General features: G+C 29.1%; 1 protein-coding gene across 1 annotated transcript in view; it reads left to right on the top strand.

Moving 5' to 3' along the window:
• LOC107439510 (uncharacterized) overlaps positions 1 to 21,025 on the top strand; it is a 47,212-nt gene that overhangs the window by 19,766 nt on the left and 6,421 nt on the right. Inside the window, exons 4-5 of the mRNA XM_071177433.2 lie at positions 18,758 to 18,779; positions 20,516 to 20,603. Of these exons, the coding sequence (XP_071033534.1) occupies positions 18,758 to 18,779; positions 20,516 to 20,603 (110 nt within the window). The remainder of the gene's footprint in view (positions 1 to 18,757; positions 18,780 to 20,515; positions 20,604 to 21,025) is intronic.

Genomic DNA, 21,025 nt, shown 5'->3' with positions numbered 1-21,025 from the left:
GTTACGTAATCTGACAAAAATACGTACTTAACTAACAAGCAAATGGGTTTTTAATGCTTTTATTACCACACTCCCCAATGTAGATTAGTAAGATTTTGGTTGCGTTGTTGTCGTTTTTTCCTCATTGAAATATTAACGTACTATTTTTAAATTGCATATTTCATTTTGAACATAATTTTTAAAAATGTGCATTCAGAACAGAAATTACATTGCATTCTGTATAATAACATACAATAGTTTTAAAAAAATGAAAAACGAACAGATAAATTAATTTTAGATGATTTACCACCCTTCTCTGCTCGATTTGTTGAACGATTCTGTTCATAACGAAGCAAACGTTTAACTTAAAAAACAATCATCTGTTCTTGTAAAAAAAATGTCAATTTCACCTTAGAAACATAATGTGTGATAAAATAAGAAAAAAATTAATTAGAACTAATTTTACTCATAAACGAGACTTACATCATTATAGCAGTTCAAATATGAAATGGTTTTTATCTTTCTTGAATTAAAAATTTTTTATACTTATAAAAATTTCTATATAAATATTAAGACTTGTATCTGACAACTTCTAGTCTCTTTCATTATCCTATCTCTCGTTATTTTCGAGGCTAAATTAGCACAAGCTTGTAAAATAAAGATCTCTAAAGAGCTAAATGAAATAAACTCGAATAGTTCGGAAAGTCAGCTGACAAGTGACTCTCAACTTTTTAAAAGTTGAAGTAATTTGGAGCGTGCTCCAGAAGCACCGTGTCGCGAAACTCACCCTTAGTTTTTGATTCGCTACATTTTTCTCTTCCCTCTTATCCAGTATTGCTGAATTCCAACCACCATTCCACCAGTCACTCTACATGCGATAGTAGTCGTCAGAACTTTTATCATGAAACTATTCATCCGTATCTTTCAACGCATGTAGTTAATCTTTAATCCTAATTATTATGACATTAACTAGTTGATATAAATTGATAACGATGCCTTAGCATCGTAACACTAGTATATTTTGCTTTATTTTTTCTGATACCGGAAGCGTTGCACAAAATTCCAAACGACCGGGTTAAACATTAAATTAATGTTTCATATGCTGCTAAATTATTCAAAGCACACTTCATCCCTGGTTAAAAAAATACGTGTAAAATATGCAATCGCTCTTATTCAATGCACTTTGGCATTAATAAGAGAGAATGGATTTTTAGTTGGATCTTAGCCAGAAAAAATGCCCACATGTGCTCAAAAGTTACTCAGTGAATCGGGATAACGATCTTTAATTTGTTTTCAAAAAGCGAGTCATTTGTTAATATTTGTACTGCATAATCGCATTTCTTGAAACAAGTGAGCATGCGTGCTTAAGAGTTGTATTAAAGCGCGAAATGTCACTGTAATTTACTGAATTGGAATGCCAAGTATTTTTCACTTGTTGCTAGACATCAATTAGATTTTTTTATGCAAGAAAAAAACTCTTTTGATTTTTTAAGACGTATGAATGAAATATAATTAGAAATTATAATACCTAACAATAAGTTTTTTTTTTTAAAAAAAAACTTCATTTTTTAAAATTATTATTATTCTGAAACACGAATTATCCAATTGCGTTTCGTATTGCAAGCAAAACACTATCAGGTGATTGGGTAATCGGTTAACTATACAATGGCGTAGCTAGCGGAAGGCAAAAGGGGTATATCGCTCTTGACACTGCCTTAGAAGCGGCGCCAAATTCATGAAAAATGATTAAAAATGAATTTCAGAGTATACTTATTTCTTTTAAATATACTCAGATTTCTTTGCTTAATTGCCCCATAACTTCTTCAAATTTTTATACGAACTGCCTAAAAATTGAATAGGATGTTTATTAATATGGTAGTTCATTGTTTTGCCCATAGGTTTTTTATTCATTATTTTTTATTATTTTTAACAAATTGTTGAGTGAAAATTTCTTCAGAAAAAACGCTAATCATTCTATAAAAACAATAAAGGCAAAAACACATCAAAGTGTAATAAAAATTGCGCTCATAACATGAATTGTTAAATTTTAAACCGAATTGAATGAAAATTTATGAAGTTATCAAGTTACATTGTCATAAAAACCAGTAAATAAAGTTGCAGAATATTATTCAATATAAAATTTAAGAAAAAAAGTCAAATGCGGTTGATGTACGTTTTTACAACGTCTAAAATTTAAATTGGTCCCAAGGAGCACTTTTTTAAGTCCTACAACATATCGCAAGGATACGCCGATCAACCCTATACCCTGAACTTCACTGGTTAAGAATTTTTACCGATGGATCCTATTTTCCTGATCAGCCTAATGCCTGTACTAAGGAGTTTTGAAATCTTTTCGTCTTCTATCTCCCCGCGGGTACTGAATGAACAGCCTAAGATGGTAAAATTACTCTTCTGGTGATACATTAAAATGCCAAATCTCTATTACTAAATTACAACAACTGGGAAAATCAGTCGCTCTTACAATGAATCCCTTTTCACTGCGGAATTAAAGGTAATGAAATGGCTGATGATTTGACCAAAAAAGGGCACCTCCATACTACAGGTCAATGATAACCCAACCTCTTTTTCAACCTTTAAAAGAGTTCTCAAAAGAAAAGTCTTCACTAATTTCCGCTAGCAACTAATGGAAATAAATTCTAACAAAAAAGTGGAAGGATCTCGAGTCAAATAGCAATATTGACTAGCCGCGACACGAGGGTGGCTCAGTTGCTGCTCTTTATAGTACATAATTGTCTTGACGTTTACTTAAACAGAGTCAAGCTGGCTTCTGATCCATATTGCTCTATATGTAGAGGCCAATTTGCAATAGATGGCCACCACGTGCTTTGTTCTCCGTGGAGCAACTATCGCTAGCCGATAAGGTGTCGGTTAAGGAAGCAAGATATCGAAGGAGAAAATGACTAGTTTTAATTTTTAAATCCTTGTTCTCTTGAGTTGTGTTATTTTTATCGTGTGTATCTCCTCTGGAGAAAGAAGTAGAAGGAATGAAAAAATTGAGGAGACGAAAACAAGGCTATCAACAGAAAAAAAGAAATCCAAACTCTTTACGCAAAATGAATGGCAAGGCTAGTCAGAACTTTGAAATGGGCTGTAGCGCCAGGAAAATGATGATGATAGAAAGTATAAAAATGTCATCTTCGTGCATAAACGCCAGTCTTACATTATTTTAGAATTTTGACCTAAGATCAAATAGGACCTTCATTAGATCCCTTAAAATTCGGCTTGGTACAAAAAATTCCTATTGATCTTGCATTAGGGCTGGCTTGGTTAAAAAGCCTTCAGGGTCAGACCAGCAAAAGCTTATTTTACTATGCACCCAATTATTCAGTGATAATTGGGTGATGAATTGAAAGATATCTTGTTGATAAAAATTGTATCAAAAAATTTAATTATCAGAGTTCACGGCATTTGCAGTTTGTGTAGAGGAAAATATTTCATAAGGCATTTATTTCAATAAAATCATGTCCACAATCAGCAGATTAATAGAAGAGACTATTCGATGCTCCAAGTTTTTTCATTGAATGTCATAAAAAAAAAGAACGGTATTGAAATATTTCAAAAATACTTTTTCATAAGTATACGCTCTATTTCCTTCCTTCAAAGTGATTGATTGTGAAACTTTCACATTTATTGTACAAAATTAGTTTTGAAATCAATAAACCGATATCACATGATGTTTTTATCTTCGCCTTCAATCCATGAAATCTTTTCTAAGGTGTGATCAATATGCAATTTTTGAAATTTAAACAAATATAACAAATTCATTTTTGCTTGTTTTTCTTTTGTTTATTTTTTTTGAACAAATTAGATGTTTTTCGATCTTAAGAAAAAATATCGGCCCAAACCTTTTGAAAAGAATGCAGAATCAATATACTTTTTTGTTGTCCTTCATTATTTTGATGTATAAAAACTGTTTATGCAAGATGGGTGACGTATTTCATCTTTTTTTTTCTAAGAAGACAATTTGTTAAACCTTTTTTTATGGACTGAATAATTATGTCATTTATCTAACATATTGACATTGGTAAAACAAAAGATTGTAACGTAACAAAATAAAATAAAATAAAATTAGAGCTTAAACTTATTATTATTGCTGTTTCCTAATATCATTCAAATCGTATTTGAATTTAATTCTTAACCAAAAACTTATGTATTTTTTTTATTTACTTTTGTTAGTTACCTAACTTAGTAAATAAAAAAGTAACTAACAAACTTATAATAACTAACAAAAGTTAGTTACTTTTGTTAGTTATTATAAGAGGGAGTGTCATGAGACATTTTTATAAGACGAAATACAAGTTTAGCACGTACTTTATACAATTACTAAATTGGACAAAATAAGACCTCAACTTCGTTGCTAAAATTGCAAACAATTGGTCCATAGATCTCATAAATTTCTTCCTTGAAAAATCTTCTCGGAAAAAAAAAAATAATAATCCACTGAGGGGAAAAAAGGCAGGATACGACATTCAGCCCTCTTGCAAATTTTGAGCAAAAATAGGTATATTCCATGATCTTCATTGGTATTACTAGATTATAAAAACTTCATCTGCTTCAAAAATATATAAATAGGAAATGACATTTGACATGTTTCAAGAGCTCAAAAGCAAGCGGTCATTTTCAAAACTTTGCTAGTCATGAAGGAGAAAGAAAAAGTGATTTGAAATATAAAGCGAAAAGTTATGCAGTCACATCAGTTCGTCTTGATGCCGTGAAATCTTGTTTTATACATATTAATGATCATTCCTTTGTTAATGCATATAGTTCCTTGCCACCTCCCCGTAGCTCGTAGAAATGCGTTTTACCCTGATTTGCCTCTCTCTGCCACTGTGGTTTTTCTTGTTCTGTTTTTAATAATTTTTCTCTCTCTCTCGGCTACTGTGGTTTTTCGGGTTTTGCTTCTCCTCTTTATTTTTCCATTTTTCGTTGTAATTTTACGTTTTATATTTCAAATCACTTTTGTTTTTTCTCATTCACGTCTGGCATGTTGTGAATATGGGCACTTGTTTTTGAGCCCTTGAAACATGTCGATTGTTATTTCCTATTTTTGAGTGAAGGAAGTTGTTAATCAGCTAATATCTTACCACTTCAGTTCCTTGGGACTATTTGTTTATGATTTTAATAGGTTACTTATCTGCACTAACAACCTAACTGTGGCTGCAACCAAGATGAACATACCACAAAATTGAAAATAACAATTATTAGTATGCGATGCAGGCACATACGCACGTTACATGATAAAACCAAAGAATTAAAATATCTCGAATTTCAATAAAGGTATGTTAAATATTGAAACTTTTACAACGTTAAATTTGATTCCCAGAGATATTGTTTCGAAATTGAATGCATGTAGTAAAATAGTAAATGCAAAACAAACAAAAGGAATCATAAATCTTAGTAAAAATTTACGCTTTACCTAAAAATTGGTAATATCGATAAAATTTGATAAATTTTTTTTTGTGAGTTTCCTTATGCCATTTTAGGGCTCATGTCATCAGTTAGTCATAGTTAGACAGTGTAAAAATTCCAGATCAAATTACAGTAAAAAGTACTGACATCCTGCCTGCCTCCTCCATAAAATTTGTTGTACCGTGAAATCCTTTTTTATAGTGAAAACTTATACCGTAAAAATTAAAATAATATTATAATAATATAACAATAATTCAATGATTTTGCAGTAAGTAATATTAATGCAAAAATAACGATACGTCGCATTTTTTGTTCCGTAAAATTTTGCGATAAAAATGGATTTTACTGTAAAAAGTACCAACACCTATATTGCCGGTACTTTTTTCGGTAGTTTGAAAAGGAATGTTGAACAGTGTACTAAAACTGTTTGGCAGAATCATAGAAGACTGATAATGTTCTGATAACAGTGGCGACTAGCTGCAATTGTTCTCACTTGCAACGTTAATTTCCACTACTAAATGGTTTTTGGAGGGAAATTGCGAGTTCCAACTGCCCTCTCAAGAGTCTCAGAAATGATCTATTGGGTTGAGGCCTGGTGAATCAGCAGGCCAATCCACCCTGCGAATATTTTCCCTATACAAAAAATCATCGACTCAATAAGTTCTGTACTTGTCAGGGCCCAATAAACTCCTGAAAAACCAATATACAGTTTAAAGTCATTATTCCTGTACTTCACGCAAGTCTCTTAAAGATTTAGAGAGTTTGCGGCTTGTTCAGCAAGACACTTGCCCAGATCATCGAATCTCCGTTGTCATAATAATTGATTTCTCAGATATTAGAAGACGGATAGAAGGTCTTTGGTTTCAATTGTTTAACTCTAGATTGCCCAAGGAAGTTATTTTGACTGATGTGTATAACAATGATGTGTATTACAATGAAAACAATGATGTGTATAATGACACAATTTCTTAGAATTTTGTGACTTTTCATACAACATTTAATTTTTTTTACTGTTAATATTTACTAATAACTTGTTATATAACTGTAAATAATATAAAAGATATTAAAAATTGATTTTAAACTAATTTCTTTACTCATCAGTTGTTCTTTCACATTTTGACTACTTTTGGGCAATAAAGGTATATCTTTCAGTCTTTCTTGTGTTAAACTTCCATATGGTGAGAAGTTGGGATATGCTACCTTCCCTCCTCTATCCGATAAATAGATTCTGCTTTATACAAATTATGATTGCATTTACTTTTTAAAATCTTTATCTGCACGCGAACCTCAGTAAACCGAGATTATAATCAAACCTTGCTATGTGTTTATTGTTTCATATCCACGTAACAATTTATGTAACAATCTGTATCTTACGAAAATTGCTAGAGAGCGACTTAGTTTTGGCAAAAGTAGCTTTATTAATATTTCACTTGCATACTTCAGTAAATAAGGGAGCAATATTTACTTTGATAATAATTTTCTTTTCACTTTTTCCGTTAAAAATACTTTAAAAAATAGTATTATATGAAGAAAAAAAGTCAATATTAAAGAAGGTTTATTATTTTCTTATCAACAAATTGATTTTTTTTCCATCTCCGAAATTGAATAATCAATAATTCTCAGAAACCAGGCAATCAATATTTTGTTCAGAGCGGTTTGAAATCTGAGACAAAACAAGGTATCTTTAGCGAATAAAATATTCAATAACACCTTCGTGCATTGTTTAGTTTCAGTCTCTAAATCCATTAACTGTAATTTGCTATTTTCACTTATGCAATAAAATATTTGTTTATCTAAGCTGATCCATATTGCTGTGAAAATTCTTTTAAGACTTTAACCTTTATCAAAAGTGTTACATTTCATTGATCCAGAGGAGGGGAAAAGGGCGGAGTCCCTTAAAAATGCTAAAAAAAATGACATTGTGACAAAAAGTGACCTTCGATTTCTGAATTTCTTTTGGACACCGCCCTAGCACGGCATTTATTCTTTAGAACCCCGTGGTTTATATTTTCTTTACTTGGCATAAACGTGATCTCTCTTCATGCCAATTTTACACCGCCATTTTTCAGAAAAACATGGAACAAAAATAATATAATAAGCCCATTTTACTACATTTTAAGTAGTTCAAAGGTGTTTGGCATTTCATGATCCAGTGGAAATAATAGTACAAAAATCTGAAATACTGTTATATGTTTGTTTCGTTTTTATGGCAATATATTAAATTCCGTAGTTTTCTGAGAATATTGAAAAAAAAATCGTTACTTGTCCCACATCTTGGCAGTTCTCAAATATGATGTGTACAAGTGTACTTAAAATTTTTGAAAACAATACAATGACATGTCATGTTTTTTTTTTTTTTTTTTAAATTTTTACAATGACAAAAAGGAAATATCTTAAATGGAGTTTTTAGTGTAGATTAAAAAAATGAAACTAATTTTACTTTTGTTAAACCTAAAACGAAAATTTTTGGAAGTATTAAACTTGTTACGAATGCCCGTTTGCTAGGAAACGCAAATTTACAGTTTAATTGCTTCAAAACTAATTGGAAATTTTTATTAAGTATTACGTATTGTTAATATTTAAAGACTAGCGTACGGATGGTAGCTGTAAAAGTTACTGCTAATTGTTTTTGCTAAAATAAGTTACATAGTACAAAATAAATAAATAAATTATTTTAAATTTATTTAAATAGATTAATGGAATAAAAATTTGGCATAAAATAACTTAACGTTCATTTATTTCAATTGCATTAATAGCTACGCTGTAGCTCGTGATAGCTCGCCAACTCTCAGATCTGTCTCTGTAATGATTACCATACCGTTTTTCATACTATATTCCTAGCCTCCACATTTCACTTTCAGTTCGCTTACTTCACTCTTTTATATTGCATATTCCTAGAAATTAAATAACATCACTGTAAAAAAGTGTTTCTCAAAATTCAGCAAATATGTTTTAAAATAACTCCGAAACAAATAATGATGAAAAAATACTAACCCCATTGCATACAAAATTTGGGCAGCATGTACTCATTTGTGAGCAAAATGCATGCCGAGGGCAGAACGTGTGAGAGAGATGTACGTTGACTGCCGGCAGGAGTCGAACCAAAGACCTCCATTTTTGTAGTAGGATATGCTCTTACCTCCATGGTTATACACCCCGGTACAGTGAAAATTAGGAAGCCTTATATAGTAGCCTTCACAATAAAACGTCATGATATGGATTTTGTTCGATTAAAACCTTTTAAGATATAACTAAATAAGCAAAAAGGGAAAATAAAATTACCAATCTCCTGACTAAGCTATTGTTACTTTATTTTCCAAATTGCAACCGTTTATATCATTAAAGTCAGTAATGTCTTGTGGTTTCCATTAGTTCTTCCTAAACTGGGTATCATGGTGGTTAGAGAGTCGTACTAAGAGCACGGAACCCCTGGGTTCGAATCCTGCTGGCAGCCAAACTTCTCTAGCATATATTTTTCTCTCACGCATTTTCCTTAAAAATTAGTTCACCCTGTTTCTGTTAATCGTTTTCGAGGTATTTCGCCACATTTTCCTCAATGTTGGATAACATTTTATTACAGTGATGTATTTTTAATTAATTGTTAATTGTTATTTTATCTGTAAATAATTAGAGAGACTGATTAAGTATTCAAAATAATATCTGAATTTAATATATTAAAAGAAATAAAGAAACCAATCTTTGTTTTCAATATAATTGAGAAATCGAAAATAAAATTCAAATGAAAAAAAAACCTTATTTTGATAATATACGTTAGTACGTTATTTATTTTTCCCGAAGGAAGGCGGTGAAAACGTATTAAATAATTTCAGCAATACTACGAAAAGTTAATTCTTAATATTGTTTAAGACTTTTAAATAGATATTCTTCGTTATTTTAATTGTTGACTGAACACAATTTTTCATAAATTTTATTATAAGAATAAATAAAACTTATTGAAACGTAAATACATTTCATTAATCGTTTAAAACTGCATGCAGATCTAATATCTTTCTTAAATGCTGCATAATTAGGTAATATCAAGCGATAATGTTCTTAATTTTTAGTTCTAATGGACAATTAAAATTAAAATTGTAATAACAAAAAAGAGAAAGTAGAGTATCTACCACTACTGAAATATAATTTCAATTCACTAGTATATAAGACATGTTAACTTGATTCACTGGTATATAAGACAGGACCTCAAGGATACACTTCAAACCAACCGACTGGAGTAGGACTCGATTTTATGGTCGGGGTACCTTTTCATCGATGAAGGTTGACATCGTCGATTAGTGCTATATCCCCTCAGAGATTAATATTAAAAGGAGATGGTTCATATATAATTTATAGATAAATATCATTTTAGTATTTATACTTGAATCTTTTTGGTTTATTAATGAATTTTCTGTCAAATAAGAATGCATGAAACCAAGACGACAGTTATCGTCTGGTGAGTTTTAGAGGCATAAAAGAAATGATAAATATTATTAATTACACTTTTTAACCAGTAGCGCTAAATCTAGCGTTGATATATTGTAACAGAGTTTTAGTTATCGTCAAATCAAGTATTTTATAATACATTTTAGTTCTGATTTGCTTCAAAAAAAATTCTTTAATTATACAAATGGGTAAGGAGTTTATTACCGGCTTGAAATATATCGGTTTCAGATTTTTGTTCTATTTTACGCTGTAGACTATTATTGTTCGATATAGTTCTCGTGAAAGCGTCTGCAGAATTTCGGGAAATTACATTTCCTTTCGTTTACTCACGTATCAGCAGAATCGATTTTGAAGAATGTGCTGTCTACAGTATTCGGAATAGAACAGTACGCTTTATTTCTGAGAAAATTTTGCTGCGATTTGTAATTGAAATAGCTTTTCTTCTTTACAATATTATCAACTGAATTATACGCCTACTTTCCAGAAATGAATTCATGATGTTAAACGTTGCTTCATATCACTATTGAATCCTGTTGATAGAAAATATTATAAATGTTTGTTGGCCGATTTCAAAAGTTAAATAGGAATTTACTCGAACAATCTATGAAATTCAAGAATTTAAACTTTTGTTGTTAATAAGATGATCTGAAAGAGAGTGAATAGGTTGAATCAGAGGTTCCCAAATGTTGTTCCGCGGATGCCTAGGGTTCCGTGGGAGAGTAAAACGGGGTACCGAGACTATTTTTACTTAGTTTTTTAACCCTTTTGAGGTCTGTAATTATAGTCAGATCCAACCAATAATCCATCCTTTACTTATCATTTCGATCACCTATACAAAATTATTTAAAATAAAATGCCAATGAGAGAGAAATGTCAATTTTTTAAGAAAGAAATATATATAATTTTGAAGGGATATACATTTATTAAAAAATGAAATTTCACATTGAAATTTTCAAATCAAAATAAAATAAATTCGCCTATGGAGATATATATTTCTCTAATAACCATTTTCAATTGTTATAGCAGTTATTTTTATTTTTTATTTTACTCCAAAACAAAAAAAGAAACAAAATTTTAATCTAGATTTAGCTTCAAGACTGCAAATTCATCTGTGGAATATGAAACCAAATTTAAGATTATTAATGATAAGACGATGAAAATATGCCATTCTTCTTGCCACAAACAAGTACAAATGGAAGTACTTGTTTACGTACTTCCATTGCCACATTTTTGAAAGATGGTGTTCGGAAGTTCTACAAAAATCACGTGACATTTTTTCCCACTTCATTCGTAGCACCTTTTTATTATTATAAAAAATAATTTTATTATAATAAAAAAATGTGTCATTCCTCTTTTTAAATGAAGTCTGTAAATCAATGTAAAATTTTTTTTCCAGCAAATCTTATCATTTTTAAAGATTTAAAAATTAACTAAAATATCAAAATCTAGTGGCAAGTCTTAGTGGAATAACGTGACAGGTGAGTTTTTTAGGTTTAAAAACATATTTTGAGTGGTTAGCTACTTAAATTTGAATCTTATTTTTTCTGCAAATTCATTAAGGTGATTTTTAGTGGAAAAAGAGTGTTTAAGTAGAACATAACTTGGAAAAGAATGTTAACATAACTTGGTTAGCTATAAATCCACTTCGTTAATGATTAATCATGCAATTAAGACAACACATATATCATTGCTAAAAGAACGGACAAAAGAAAAATCGTGGGGAAATGACATCCTTAATCTCCCCGATTGCCCAAGAAGCAGTGCTGTAGCTGTCTTTCGTCTTGCTACCAAGCACGATTGCTTATACGCTCATCTTTTCCGTCTTAAAATAGTGGATAATCCTGCCTCCCCCCTCTGCCGCAGTGGTGCGACGATGAATGCTGAACATCTTTTCAACTGTTCAGTTCTCACAAAGAACTGCATCTACTCCCGATACTGGGAGGTTAGAGAACTTATGTTCAATTTAAGTTCTTGATTTAATTTTTCTGTTTGATGTTTTGCTTTTGTTTTTATATTTTGCATATTTCATATCTTTCTGTATTTGTATTTTTCTTTTCTTTTGATCTCTGTACGGCGTTAGGATAATGTTTATATCTCCTACTGCATTAGAAATAAAAAAAAAGAATGTTTACGTACTTCCATTGTCACTTTTTCGGAAGTTGGTGTTCGGCAGTTCTATGAATATCACGTATCACCTTTTGCCATAGCATTCGTACATATTTTTTCTTATTATTAAAACTCATAAAAAATGTTAAAAATAACATCAAAAGCTATTGCATATTACAACTTTCGAGTCTTTTTATTGCTATTTTTAAGATAAAATAAATGCATTTGTTAGTAACAATAAACTATCCCGATAATTTCGTTTCCTTCATTTTCTTTCATTCCTTATTTTTCTGTCTTTATTAAAGTGTAGCAAAAAGCTCTAACGAATTTTCTTCAAGCTTGAGCTATCCTCAATTACCAAGTAAATAAATAATAAACTGTGCTACGTATATATTGGAAATGTTAATAGAACCAATAATTCCCATCAAACAAAGTACCGCTCAATATTTTTTATGCTCCATCTTAATAATAACTTGCCTGAAAGGGCAACCACGTGATGAAATATTTATCGTCCGCCTTTCATCGGTACTTGAATGTCGCATTATTTATTCATGTGAGAACTATGCAGCTGTCATTCTAACCTTTTAAATTATGTTTTTCGCCTCAGTACACATTTAGCTTGACCATCGATAACGTCCCATCGTTTTTTCTTTTCAAATACTAACCAAGCAGAACTATATATATAGCGTGAATAATTCTTACTTATTCCATTTTTTTGTGCATTAATAATTATCGATGGTGTTTTAATTAATTATTTAATTGATTATTCACCTGTGTATAAGTAGAAGCAGCAAAATATTAGCGTAGAATAATTTTTACGCTTTCCACTAGCTTTCAGTATTAATAATTATCGATGGTGTATTTCATAACAATGTGTTAAAAGTTTTAGAATTTTTTTCTCATTGCTTCTTATACTCTTACAAGAATACAACTCAACACATTTTCTAAGGATTGTTCGAAATATTATTGTATTTGTTTAAAAACTGACCATTGATTATTCACCTGGGTATAAGCAGAAGCAGTGAAATATAAACATAGAATAATTTTTACGCTTTGCACTTGCTTTCAGTATTAATAATTATCGATGATGTATTTCACAACAATGTGTTAAAAGTTTTAGATTTTTTTTTCTTATTTCTTCTTATAATTTTACAAGAATACAACTCAGTATATTCTCTAAGCATTGTTCGAAATATTATATTTGCTTTAAAACTGACCATTGATTATTCTCCTGAATATAAGTAGAAGTAGTAAAATATTAACGTAGAACTTGACGTAGAATAGTTTTTAAGTATCCCATTTGCTTTGAGTATTAATAATTATCGATGGTATATTTCGCAGCAATGTTTTAAAAGTTTTTTTCTTTTATTTTTGCTTAGTTTAATCTTACAAGAAAACAACACATTTTCTATACATTTTTCGAAATATTATATTTGTTTGAAAACCTGACCATTGTTTATTCACCTGATTATAAGCAGAAGTAGTGAAATATTAACGTAGAATAATTTTTACGCGTTCCATTTGCTTTGAGTATTAATAATTATTAATGGTGTATTTCACAACAATGAGTTAAAACTCTTTTTTTTGCTTCTTATAATCTTACAAGAATACAACTCAACATTCTCTATGCATTGTTCTAAAAATTATATTTTTGTTTCGAAACCTGACCATTCAGAAGTTTAAAAGAGTTGCCAATTTATACAAAATTTATTTCAGTTAATTATTAAATTTAACAATTTTCACCTTTGTTTTGAGAATCACTTATCCTAAAATGAAAGAACAATTAATACTCAAAACTGCTTTTTGTTCATTCATATTGTTTAGTTCATTCATATATTTATTTAGATATCATCACATCCTCTACATGCACCTTACTTATGCTTCAATATTTCTGTAGTATAACTTAATTGCATTTGTTTGATGATCTTTTTTTACTTGAAAAACATTTCTTTAAAATTAAGTTTTATAATAAACGAAGAACATAATTTTTCCTCTAATCCATAAATATTAAAATCATTTAATAAATAAAAGTAAAGGCGAAGAAAAATTGCGAGAATTAAATGCCGATAAATAATGCTATAGCATTATTTATCCTGATATAATATAATGAATGTAATATAATGGATATAATATAATGGATATAACATAATATATATATATATATATATATATATATATATATATATATATATATATATATATATATATATATATATATATATATATATATATATATATATATATATATATATATATATATATATATATATATATATATATATATATATATATATATATATATATATATATATATATATATATATATATATATATATATATATATATATATATATATATATATAATATAATGGTTCCAATAACTATGGAACCATTATATTATATCAGGTTTTACTACATTAGTAAGGAAAAACTATCTTCTGACTTTGTCACTCACGTTTTTATTTATTTTTAAATAAACAGTAAATTTTGATTCACATTTAATATTTATTTACATAAATTTAGCATTCTATTTACAAGGTGTACCACAAAACACCGCTTTTTATGTATATTTTACGATTTTTTGAAAATGAAGTAAATTCTAATTTTAAAGAAAGGGAAACTATTTTAATCAATTACTTTTCTAATTCAAACTAAGCTCCTAAAGAAAACAATAATTTTGATATTATGTAAAAGCAAAATTTTGTGGTTACTTTTTTAACTTGCAATCATTATTAAACATTTTAATTTATTCCCTTTTGTCATGCAAATGCAAAACATTCTTTTTAAAAAATATTTTTCTATATACTTTTGTATCGTTTGCATAATTTGTCCTGCATAAATTATTTTAAACAAAAAAAAATCAATACTTAATCAATGTGTGCAAATGTTTAGCAGACTGTCCGGTTTCATGAGTTTCACAAGTATTTCTGTGCTACTAACAACTGATAAACGATCGAAGGGTAGCATGCTTACTTCTAAATTGATTTTTCTATTTTTATACCAGTGTCAGCTAAATTTAGATCAAAGTTATAATGAAATTCGGACCAAAGAATAACCTAAATAACAAAAGTTATTCATTTCGTTTTCATTAGAAGTGCCCATCCCCTATCATTTCTATTTATTAAAAAAAAAAAGATTGAAGAGAAACATATTTTGTTTCGCTATTATGAGGTATACGTAAAAAAATGTTTATGCAAACAAATAATATGCGTGACACCAAAAATTGTGAGTATTTTTCTAATTAAGTTGGCAGTACTTGAGCGAGTAAGATCGTTTGTTGACCTTTCAAAAATATGCTAATACAATACGTACTACAAAAGCTGAATTTTAACAAGAAACTTATTGTCCTAAAATAAGTTTTTCAACAATTTTTTTCACACTAGTACATTTATTGTTAATGCCTTTTTCTTTCTTTTTTAATTAACATTTGTATTTCTTTTGTAGCCTTATTCAGAATTAGAATTTATAAATTGTAAAAAAAAAATTGGTGTATTGCTGAAAGTATTTTTGGTGTTGAGGTTTACTGAGATGTTTCACAATGCATTCAGGGTTACAATTTTTATTTACATTTCCACTGTTATAGTTTTATTTATTTATTAATTCAATTTTCGTTTATTGACAACACAGGTTTTCATGCCCGTTAGTATCAATTTAATGGCTTAATGTCAAAAACATTTCGTTTAAAACATATCCGTTCGTTTAGTTACATATTTACACCAATTATTTCAACCAATTATTATTTTGCAAATTTTACATAATTTTTTTTCTCGTTTACTAGTATTCTGCATTTAAAATGTGTTTAGTTTACATTAGAGAGCTTGATAGCAGTAACTCTAGTTTACATCAATGCCAAAAATTTTTGCAGCTATGCACCAAAAGTTTTACAGTGTAGTTTTCTTTGTCACTTATTTTTATTGGCTTTATTTCTTATGTTAGAAATTATGTACTATTGTGTCATATTTTTTTAAATATCAAATATATATTTTATTTTCTCAAATCAGAGATTTAAATTTTGTATACATTCAGATTCAGTCAACTGTGCTTCGGAAACGGAATTTAATATCTGGCAACGTTTTTTTTTTTTTTTTTTTTTACAGTTCTAGAGGTTCGCTCAATATTGGCAGTTAAAGTTAAGTGTACTTGAAGCTTTTTAATTTATAATTTAAATGCCATATCATGTAGAGCCGAAAAGCGACGAGTTCACATGGGTGATCAAACTTGTTGACGAGATTCCAGTCATGGAACCTCACCTTTTTTCGAATCTTTTAATTCATACATTTTTTCAATATTGCATACAATATTGAAAAGATCTTAAGAGCTAAGATCTTAATAGCTAAACAGTAAGTATCTTTGACTTTAACAAACACGTATACAGTCTATTACACCGATCAATGGGTACAACTAAATTCATTTAGTTATTTAGCCGAAGTAAATTTTCACGAATCACAGAGTAAGTTCTGTTCACGTGACTTTTACCTAGTTATTTTTCAGTTTTGATAATCATGGCGGTTACGCTTGCTGTGGGATCGCGTTTTTCTTTTTATGAGAAATAAGAAAGAGTTATCCCTTAATTGAGATATCCCGCACTGATGTTTTTTTAAGGTTAAATGCCAGTGGCCGATATACATTTGCCAGGAAAAACCCTACATAGATGTTTTTTAAGGTTAGGTTTATTGCCCGACATACTCAATATTGGTGTTTCTTTTAAGGTAAAGTGCCCTAAACCAGTGTACATTTGCCCTTTAAACGCTAAATGGAAGTTTTTTTAAGTTTAAGTGCCCTTATGCATTTCCATATAAGTTAAGATTCTATAAAGTTAAGTGCCACTATATACGGCATTCGTTTTCCCGGCACTGATGTTTTTTCTTCTTCTTTTTTTAAAGTTCAAGTGTCACTATCTGGTCTGTCATACACTAATATTAAACGTGGTGTAGGTTCACTGGACAGTTCCGATTAATGGAATATCATTACGTTTTAGTATCAACCCCGGAAATCAGTTCAATATCATTACAATATTGAAAGGAACTTTTGTTTGGATTAGTTTCCGTAGAATTGTGGTGGATATACAGGGGTTGGACAAAACAATGGAAACTCTTCTATAAAAGCACATTTTTTTGATTTTTCTCAAAAAATGCTTATAGAATCATTTTATAGGTTTAGAAATGCTTAAACTATGCGATTTCTCATACATATAATTGAAGTTTAAAGGTTTGAGTGACCGAATGTAAACTACAAGCGAAAAGACGTGTTTTTAATTTAAAATTTTCATGGAGAATTTTAAAATTAATTATTTATGGGGATATGGACATTTTTTTTAAAAATAAAACTTATTTTTTTGTCTTAGGTTTTTTTGCTATAACTTTAAAAATATTCGATAAAATTAAATAAATTTTTTGGAGCAATTTAGAATTTTCTTCAAAATTATTTCTTTAAAATTTTTGAAAATTCGTTTAAAAGTACTCAAGATATGAGTAATTAATATAGTTTTTTTTAAACTGCCATCCTCGGTTTAAACTAATTTTTCCCCTGTTTTGAAGTGAATCATATTTGACAACAAACAAAAAAAAAAGTCTGGTTTGAATAGCTTAAAAATTTAAAAAGTTTCTAGCAATTTTCCAAATAGTTTTCATACTCTTTAAAAGAAAGCTCAAAATGATAAGGGGTTTTCCCCAAATCTCATTCTGTACTATTAAATAAGATTTATTAATAAAGACACCGGCATTGTTGAGGATCCTCCTCCATAAAAAGTATCTTTTCTTCTGCCTTTTTTTTTCCTTATTAAATCACATTTCGGTGTATGAACGTTTATTGTAAGATATTATTATTTGTTATTAAATTCTCTCACATAATACAAAATAATATTTGTAGAAAATCCCTCACCATTTTAAATTTTCCTTTAAAAAGGTCGAAAAATTCTTGGAAAATTGCTTGAAACATTTTAAATCTTTAAGACATTCATATAGGACTATTTTCATTAGTTGCCAAATGCGATTTACTTCGAAATTATGCACTAAAAAAATTTATCCGGATAGCAGTATAAATGAACTACTTTATTTACTTATATTCATTGCACAGTTTTAACAATTTTTTTAAAAAAAATCAAAAGCAAAAATTTTTTTATTAATTTTAAACTGCTCTAAAATTTTTGTTTAATTTTATTGAATATTTTGCAAGTTATAGCAAAAAACGTAAGACAAAAAAATCAATTTGCATAAAAATATACGAGTATCTCCATAAATATTTTAGAAATATTTAGGCTTCTGAAAATTTGTATTATTATTGCATAAAATAACCAAAATTATTGGCACAAGTTACAATTCTATTTTTTGCAATTCTAAATTCTGCATTTTTTGGCTTAATGTGGTCAAAACCATTATTTTCAGTTTTTAATTTATTGTTGGCCACTCAAACCTCTAAAAGTTTTAAACTTCATTGATTTGTATGAGAAATCTCATGATCAAAGCACTTCTGAAGTTACAAAATGACTTGCTTAGTATTTCTTGCGAAACATGAAATAAATGTATTGATAGATGTGTTTCCAATATTTTGTCCACTCCTTGTGTTTTACCGAAATTCTGCGCAATATGCCATTGCCATATAAAAACAATTATGAGTAATTTGAAGTTCAAAAAGCACTACCTTCATTTACACAATTTTATTTATCGTTTTCAATTTTCGGAAAATTCTAACTAAAATTTTAGTAAATTTAAAATGCATATTTTAATTAAAATTTTTTTTTCTAGTTCATCATAGAAAGTGTTTATGTTAAAAATAAGTAACAATTATTTTTATCTTGTTACAGGGAGCAACTATTCAAAAAAATGGTAAGTACCGATTTTTATATGACTAAAACAGCATGTGTTTACAAAAGACTCATATAAATTTAATGAGGACGAATATTTTTATTCTTAAATATTACCAAACCTAGAAAACATATTTAAAATTAAAACTTTTTATCAGTATATGTTTATTTTGTATCACAATGTCTGAAAACTTAGTGAAATTAAAACTTCCTTAACACTTGACTCCCCATGAAGCTAGAAATTACTATTTGATTTTCCTAGTAAATGATTCAGACGTAAATATGTGTAGTCTTTTAAACTAATTTATGGCAGTTTTTAACATTTTGAATAGCAGTACTATGATAAAAAGTCTAATTTAATTGAATGACATATTATTTTACGAAATTTGTTATATCCTGTTTTCATGTAGCACAGATTTGATAGATACATCTTGGACAGAAAAAATACAAAGCCGAAAAAAATATTTTGAAGTACTTCTTCATTATTAAAAAACATAACTACACAGTGAGTTATGATTAATTTAAATTTTAAATTTTATCCTTATTTTACGATACTCCATTCGAGGAGTTTTATTATATTTTTGCCGAGATAAATGTCAGAAAAGAATATTCGTAAAAGGCATTAGTAAACAAAATTTATTTATTTATTTTTGCGTTTTATAGCTATGTAAACGAGTTATATAATATTACAAAGTATTCATTGTATTGTTTAGCTAAATGTAATTATAATAGTTACATGACTTCGCTCCAAGAGTCATTAAATTATTGTCAAAATGCAACAGATTTAGATCGATTTGCTTCTATTGTGTTAAATAGAAAAAAAGAAAGAAAGAAAAACAAGGTTCTAAAATATACTTAAAGCAAAATAGTATACATATTGTCAAAAAGTCGTCAAAACTTTCAAAGATGCCATTAGAACGACAAGCTAAGTGAGTTCCTCTAAAATTTTAAATTACTATGGGTTATGACTGTAAAAAAAATTCTTGTAAGCATAATTAGGTGTGAAGAAAGGAAATCATTCCCGGAACAGCCCATTGTGGGCTGGGGGGGTCATAGAGGTTAAGGCTCCACAATTTCGTGACCAACGGTATGCCTGTGGCAATGTGGTTAACACTGCGCAAGCACCACTTTTACTTCCCAGACAGACTGGTACCCATCGATCTGAAGCTGGGTGGTCTTTAAACCGCCATTGGGGATCGAACCCCTGTTCAATGACAGTCCAGTGCCTACCACTGAGCCATCGACGCTCATAATTAGGATTAAATAAAATAAATGGTTTCATTTTAATTTAATCGGCATCAGAACATACCGAAGTTACAAATGATTGCAATCTATGATTACAGACAATTATAAAATAAGACTGCAAGTAAATGATCATGATTAGTTTTGATTGTGATAACTAGGAATCATAGATTTTCATTTCCTGTAATGGGTTCTTGTTTGGAATTTATGTATTCATAAATACTTGTAATCAAAGAGATGTCTTAATCACAAATTAAATTTTAATCAAAATTTTTAGTAATTGTAGTCAGTAGATTACAAGTAATCCTTTCTTGTAGTCCTGACTACAAGTTATTTTACTTGCAATTCATACACTTTTGTCAAGCTCTGCTTTGGACTATGCTAAGTAAACTAAACGATGGTCTATAATTTAATAGTCCTTTGGTTATTACATTTATTTTACACCACTTCCTATTGCTGTTTTAAACAAGTAATTCAAAACCGCTATGAAGTTATTTAATAAATTTTATTTTTCAGGAAGAATCATTCACCATCAAGAAAGTGATCTTCTTTGGAGGTTAGGCCTCGTTAGTCCTGAAGCTTACAAGATTAATACCGGATCACGGTATGATTAATGCTTATTTAATGTTATTAATTTAATTTGATGTACACGGAGCAAAATAAAAAATGGACTACCCTGAATAACTTTCAATTTAATGATCAGATCTTCAAGTTCTAGGACTCATTCTTAATAATATAAAGGGATAAAGCTCCAAAAGCTTATTAATTAGTGCAAACGATATTTTAAGTTACGAAATCGGGTACAAAAACGTACTTTCTCTGAATAAACATACCTTTTTTTCGACGGATTCCGATTTCTGACCTCCAAAATATAGGGGGTAACCACAATCTGTAAAATATGGTCGCAATAGTTTGGTCAGGAGAGATATCCAAAATTCGAAACCTTTAATGTTAATTTTACTTTTTGCGTATTTTGCGATATTTCGAGAAATTTTTAAACGAATGGAAAAATTTTTGCACACAATT

Source organism: Parasteatoda tepidariorum, chromosome 2 (assembly GCF_982258835.1).
Source record: "Parasteatoda tepidariorum strain Cologne lab strain chromosome 2, Ptep-v5.0, whole genome shotgun sequence".
In the NCBI taxonomy this organism is placed as follows: domain Eukaryota; kingdom Metazoa; phylum Arthropoda; class Arachnida; order Araneae; family Theridiidae; genus Parasteatoda; species Parasteatoda tepidariorum.
This window is presented reverse-complemented; position numbering and strand designations above follow the sequence as displayed.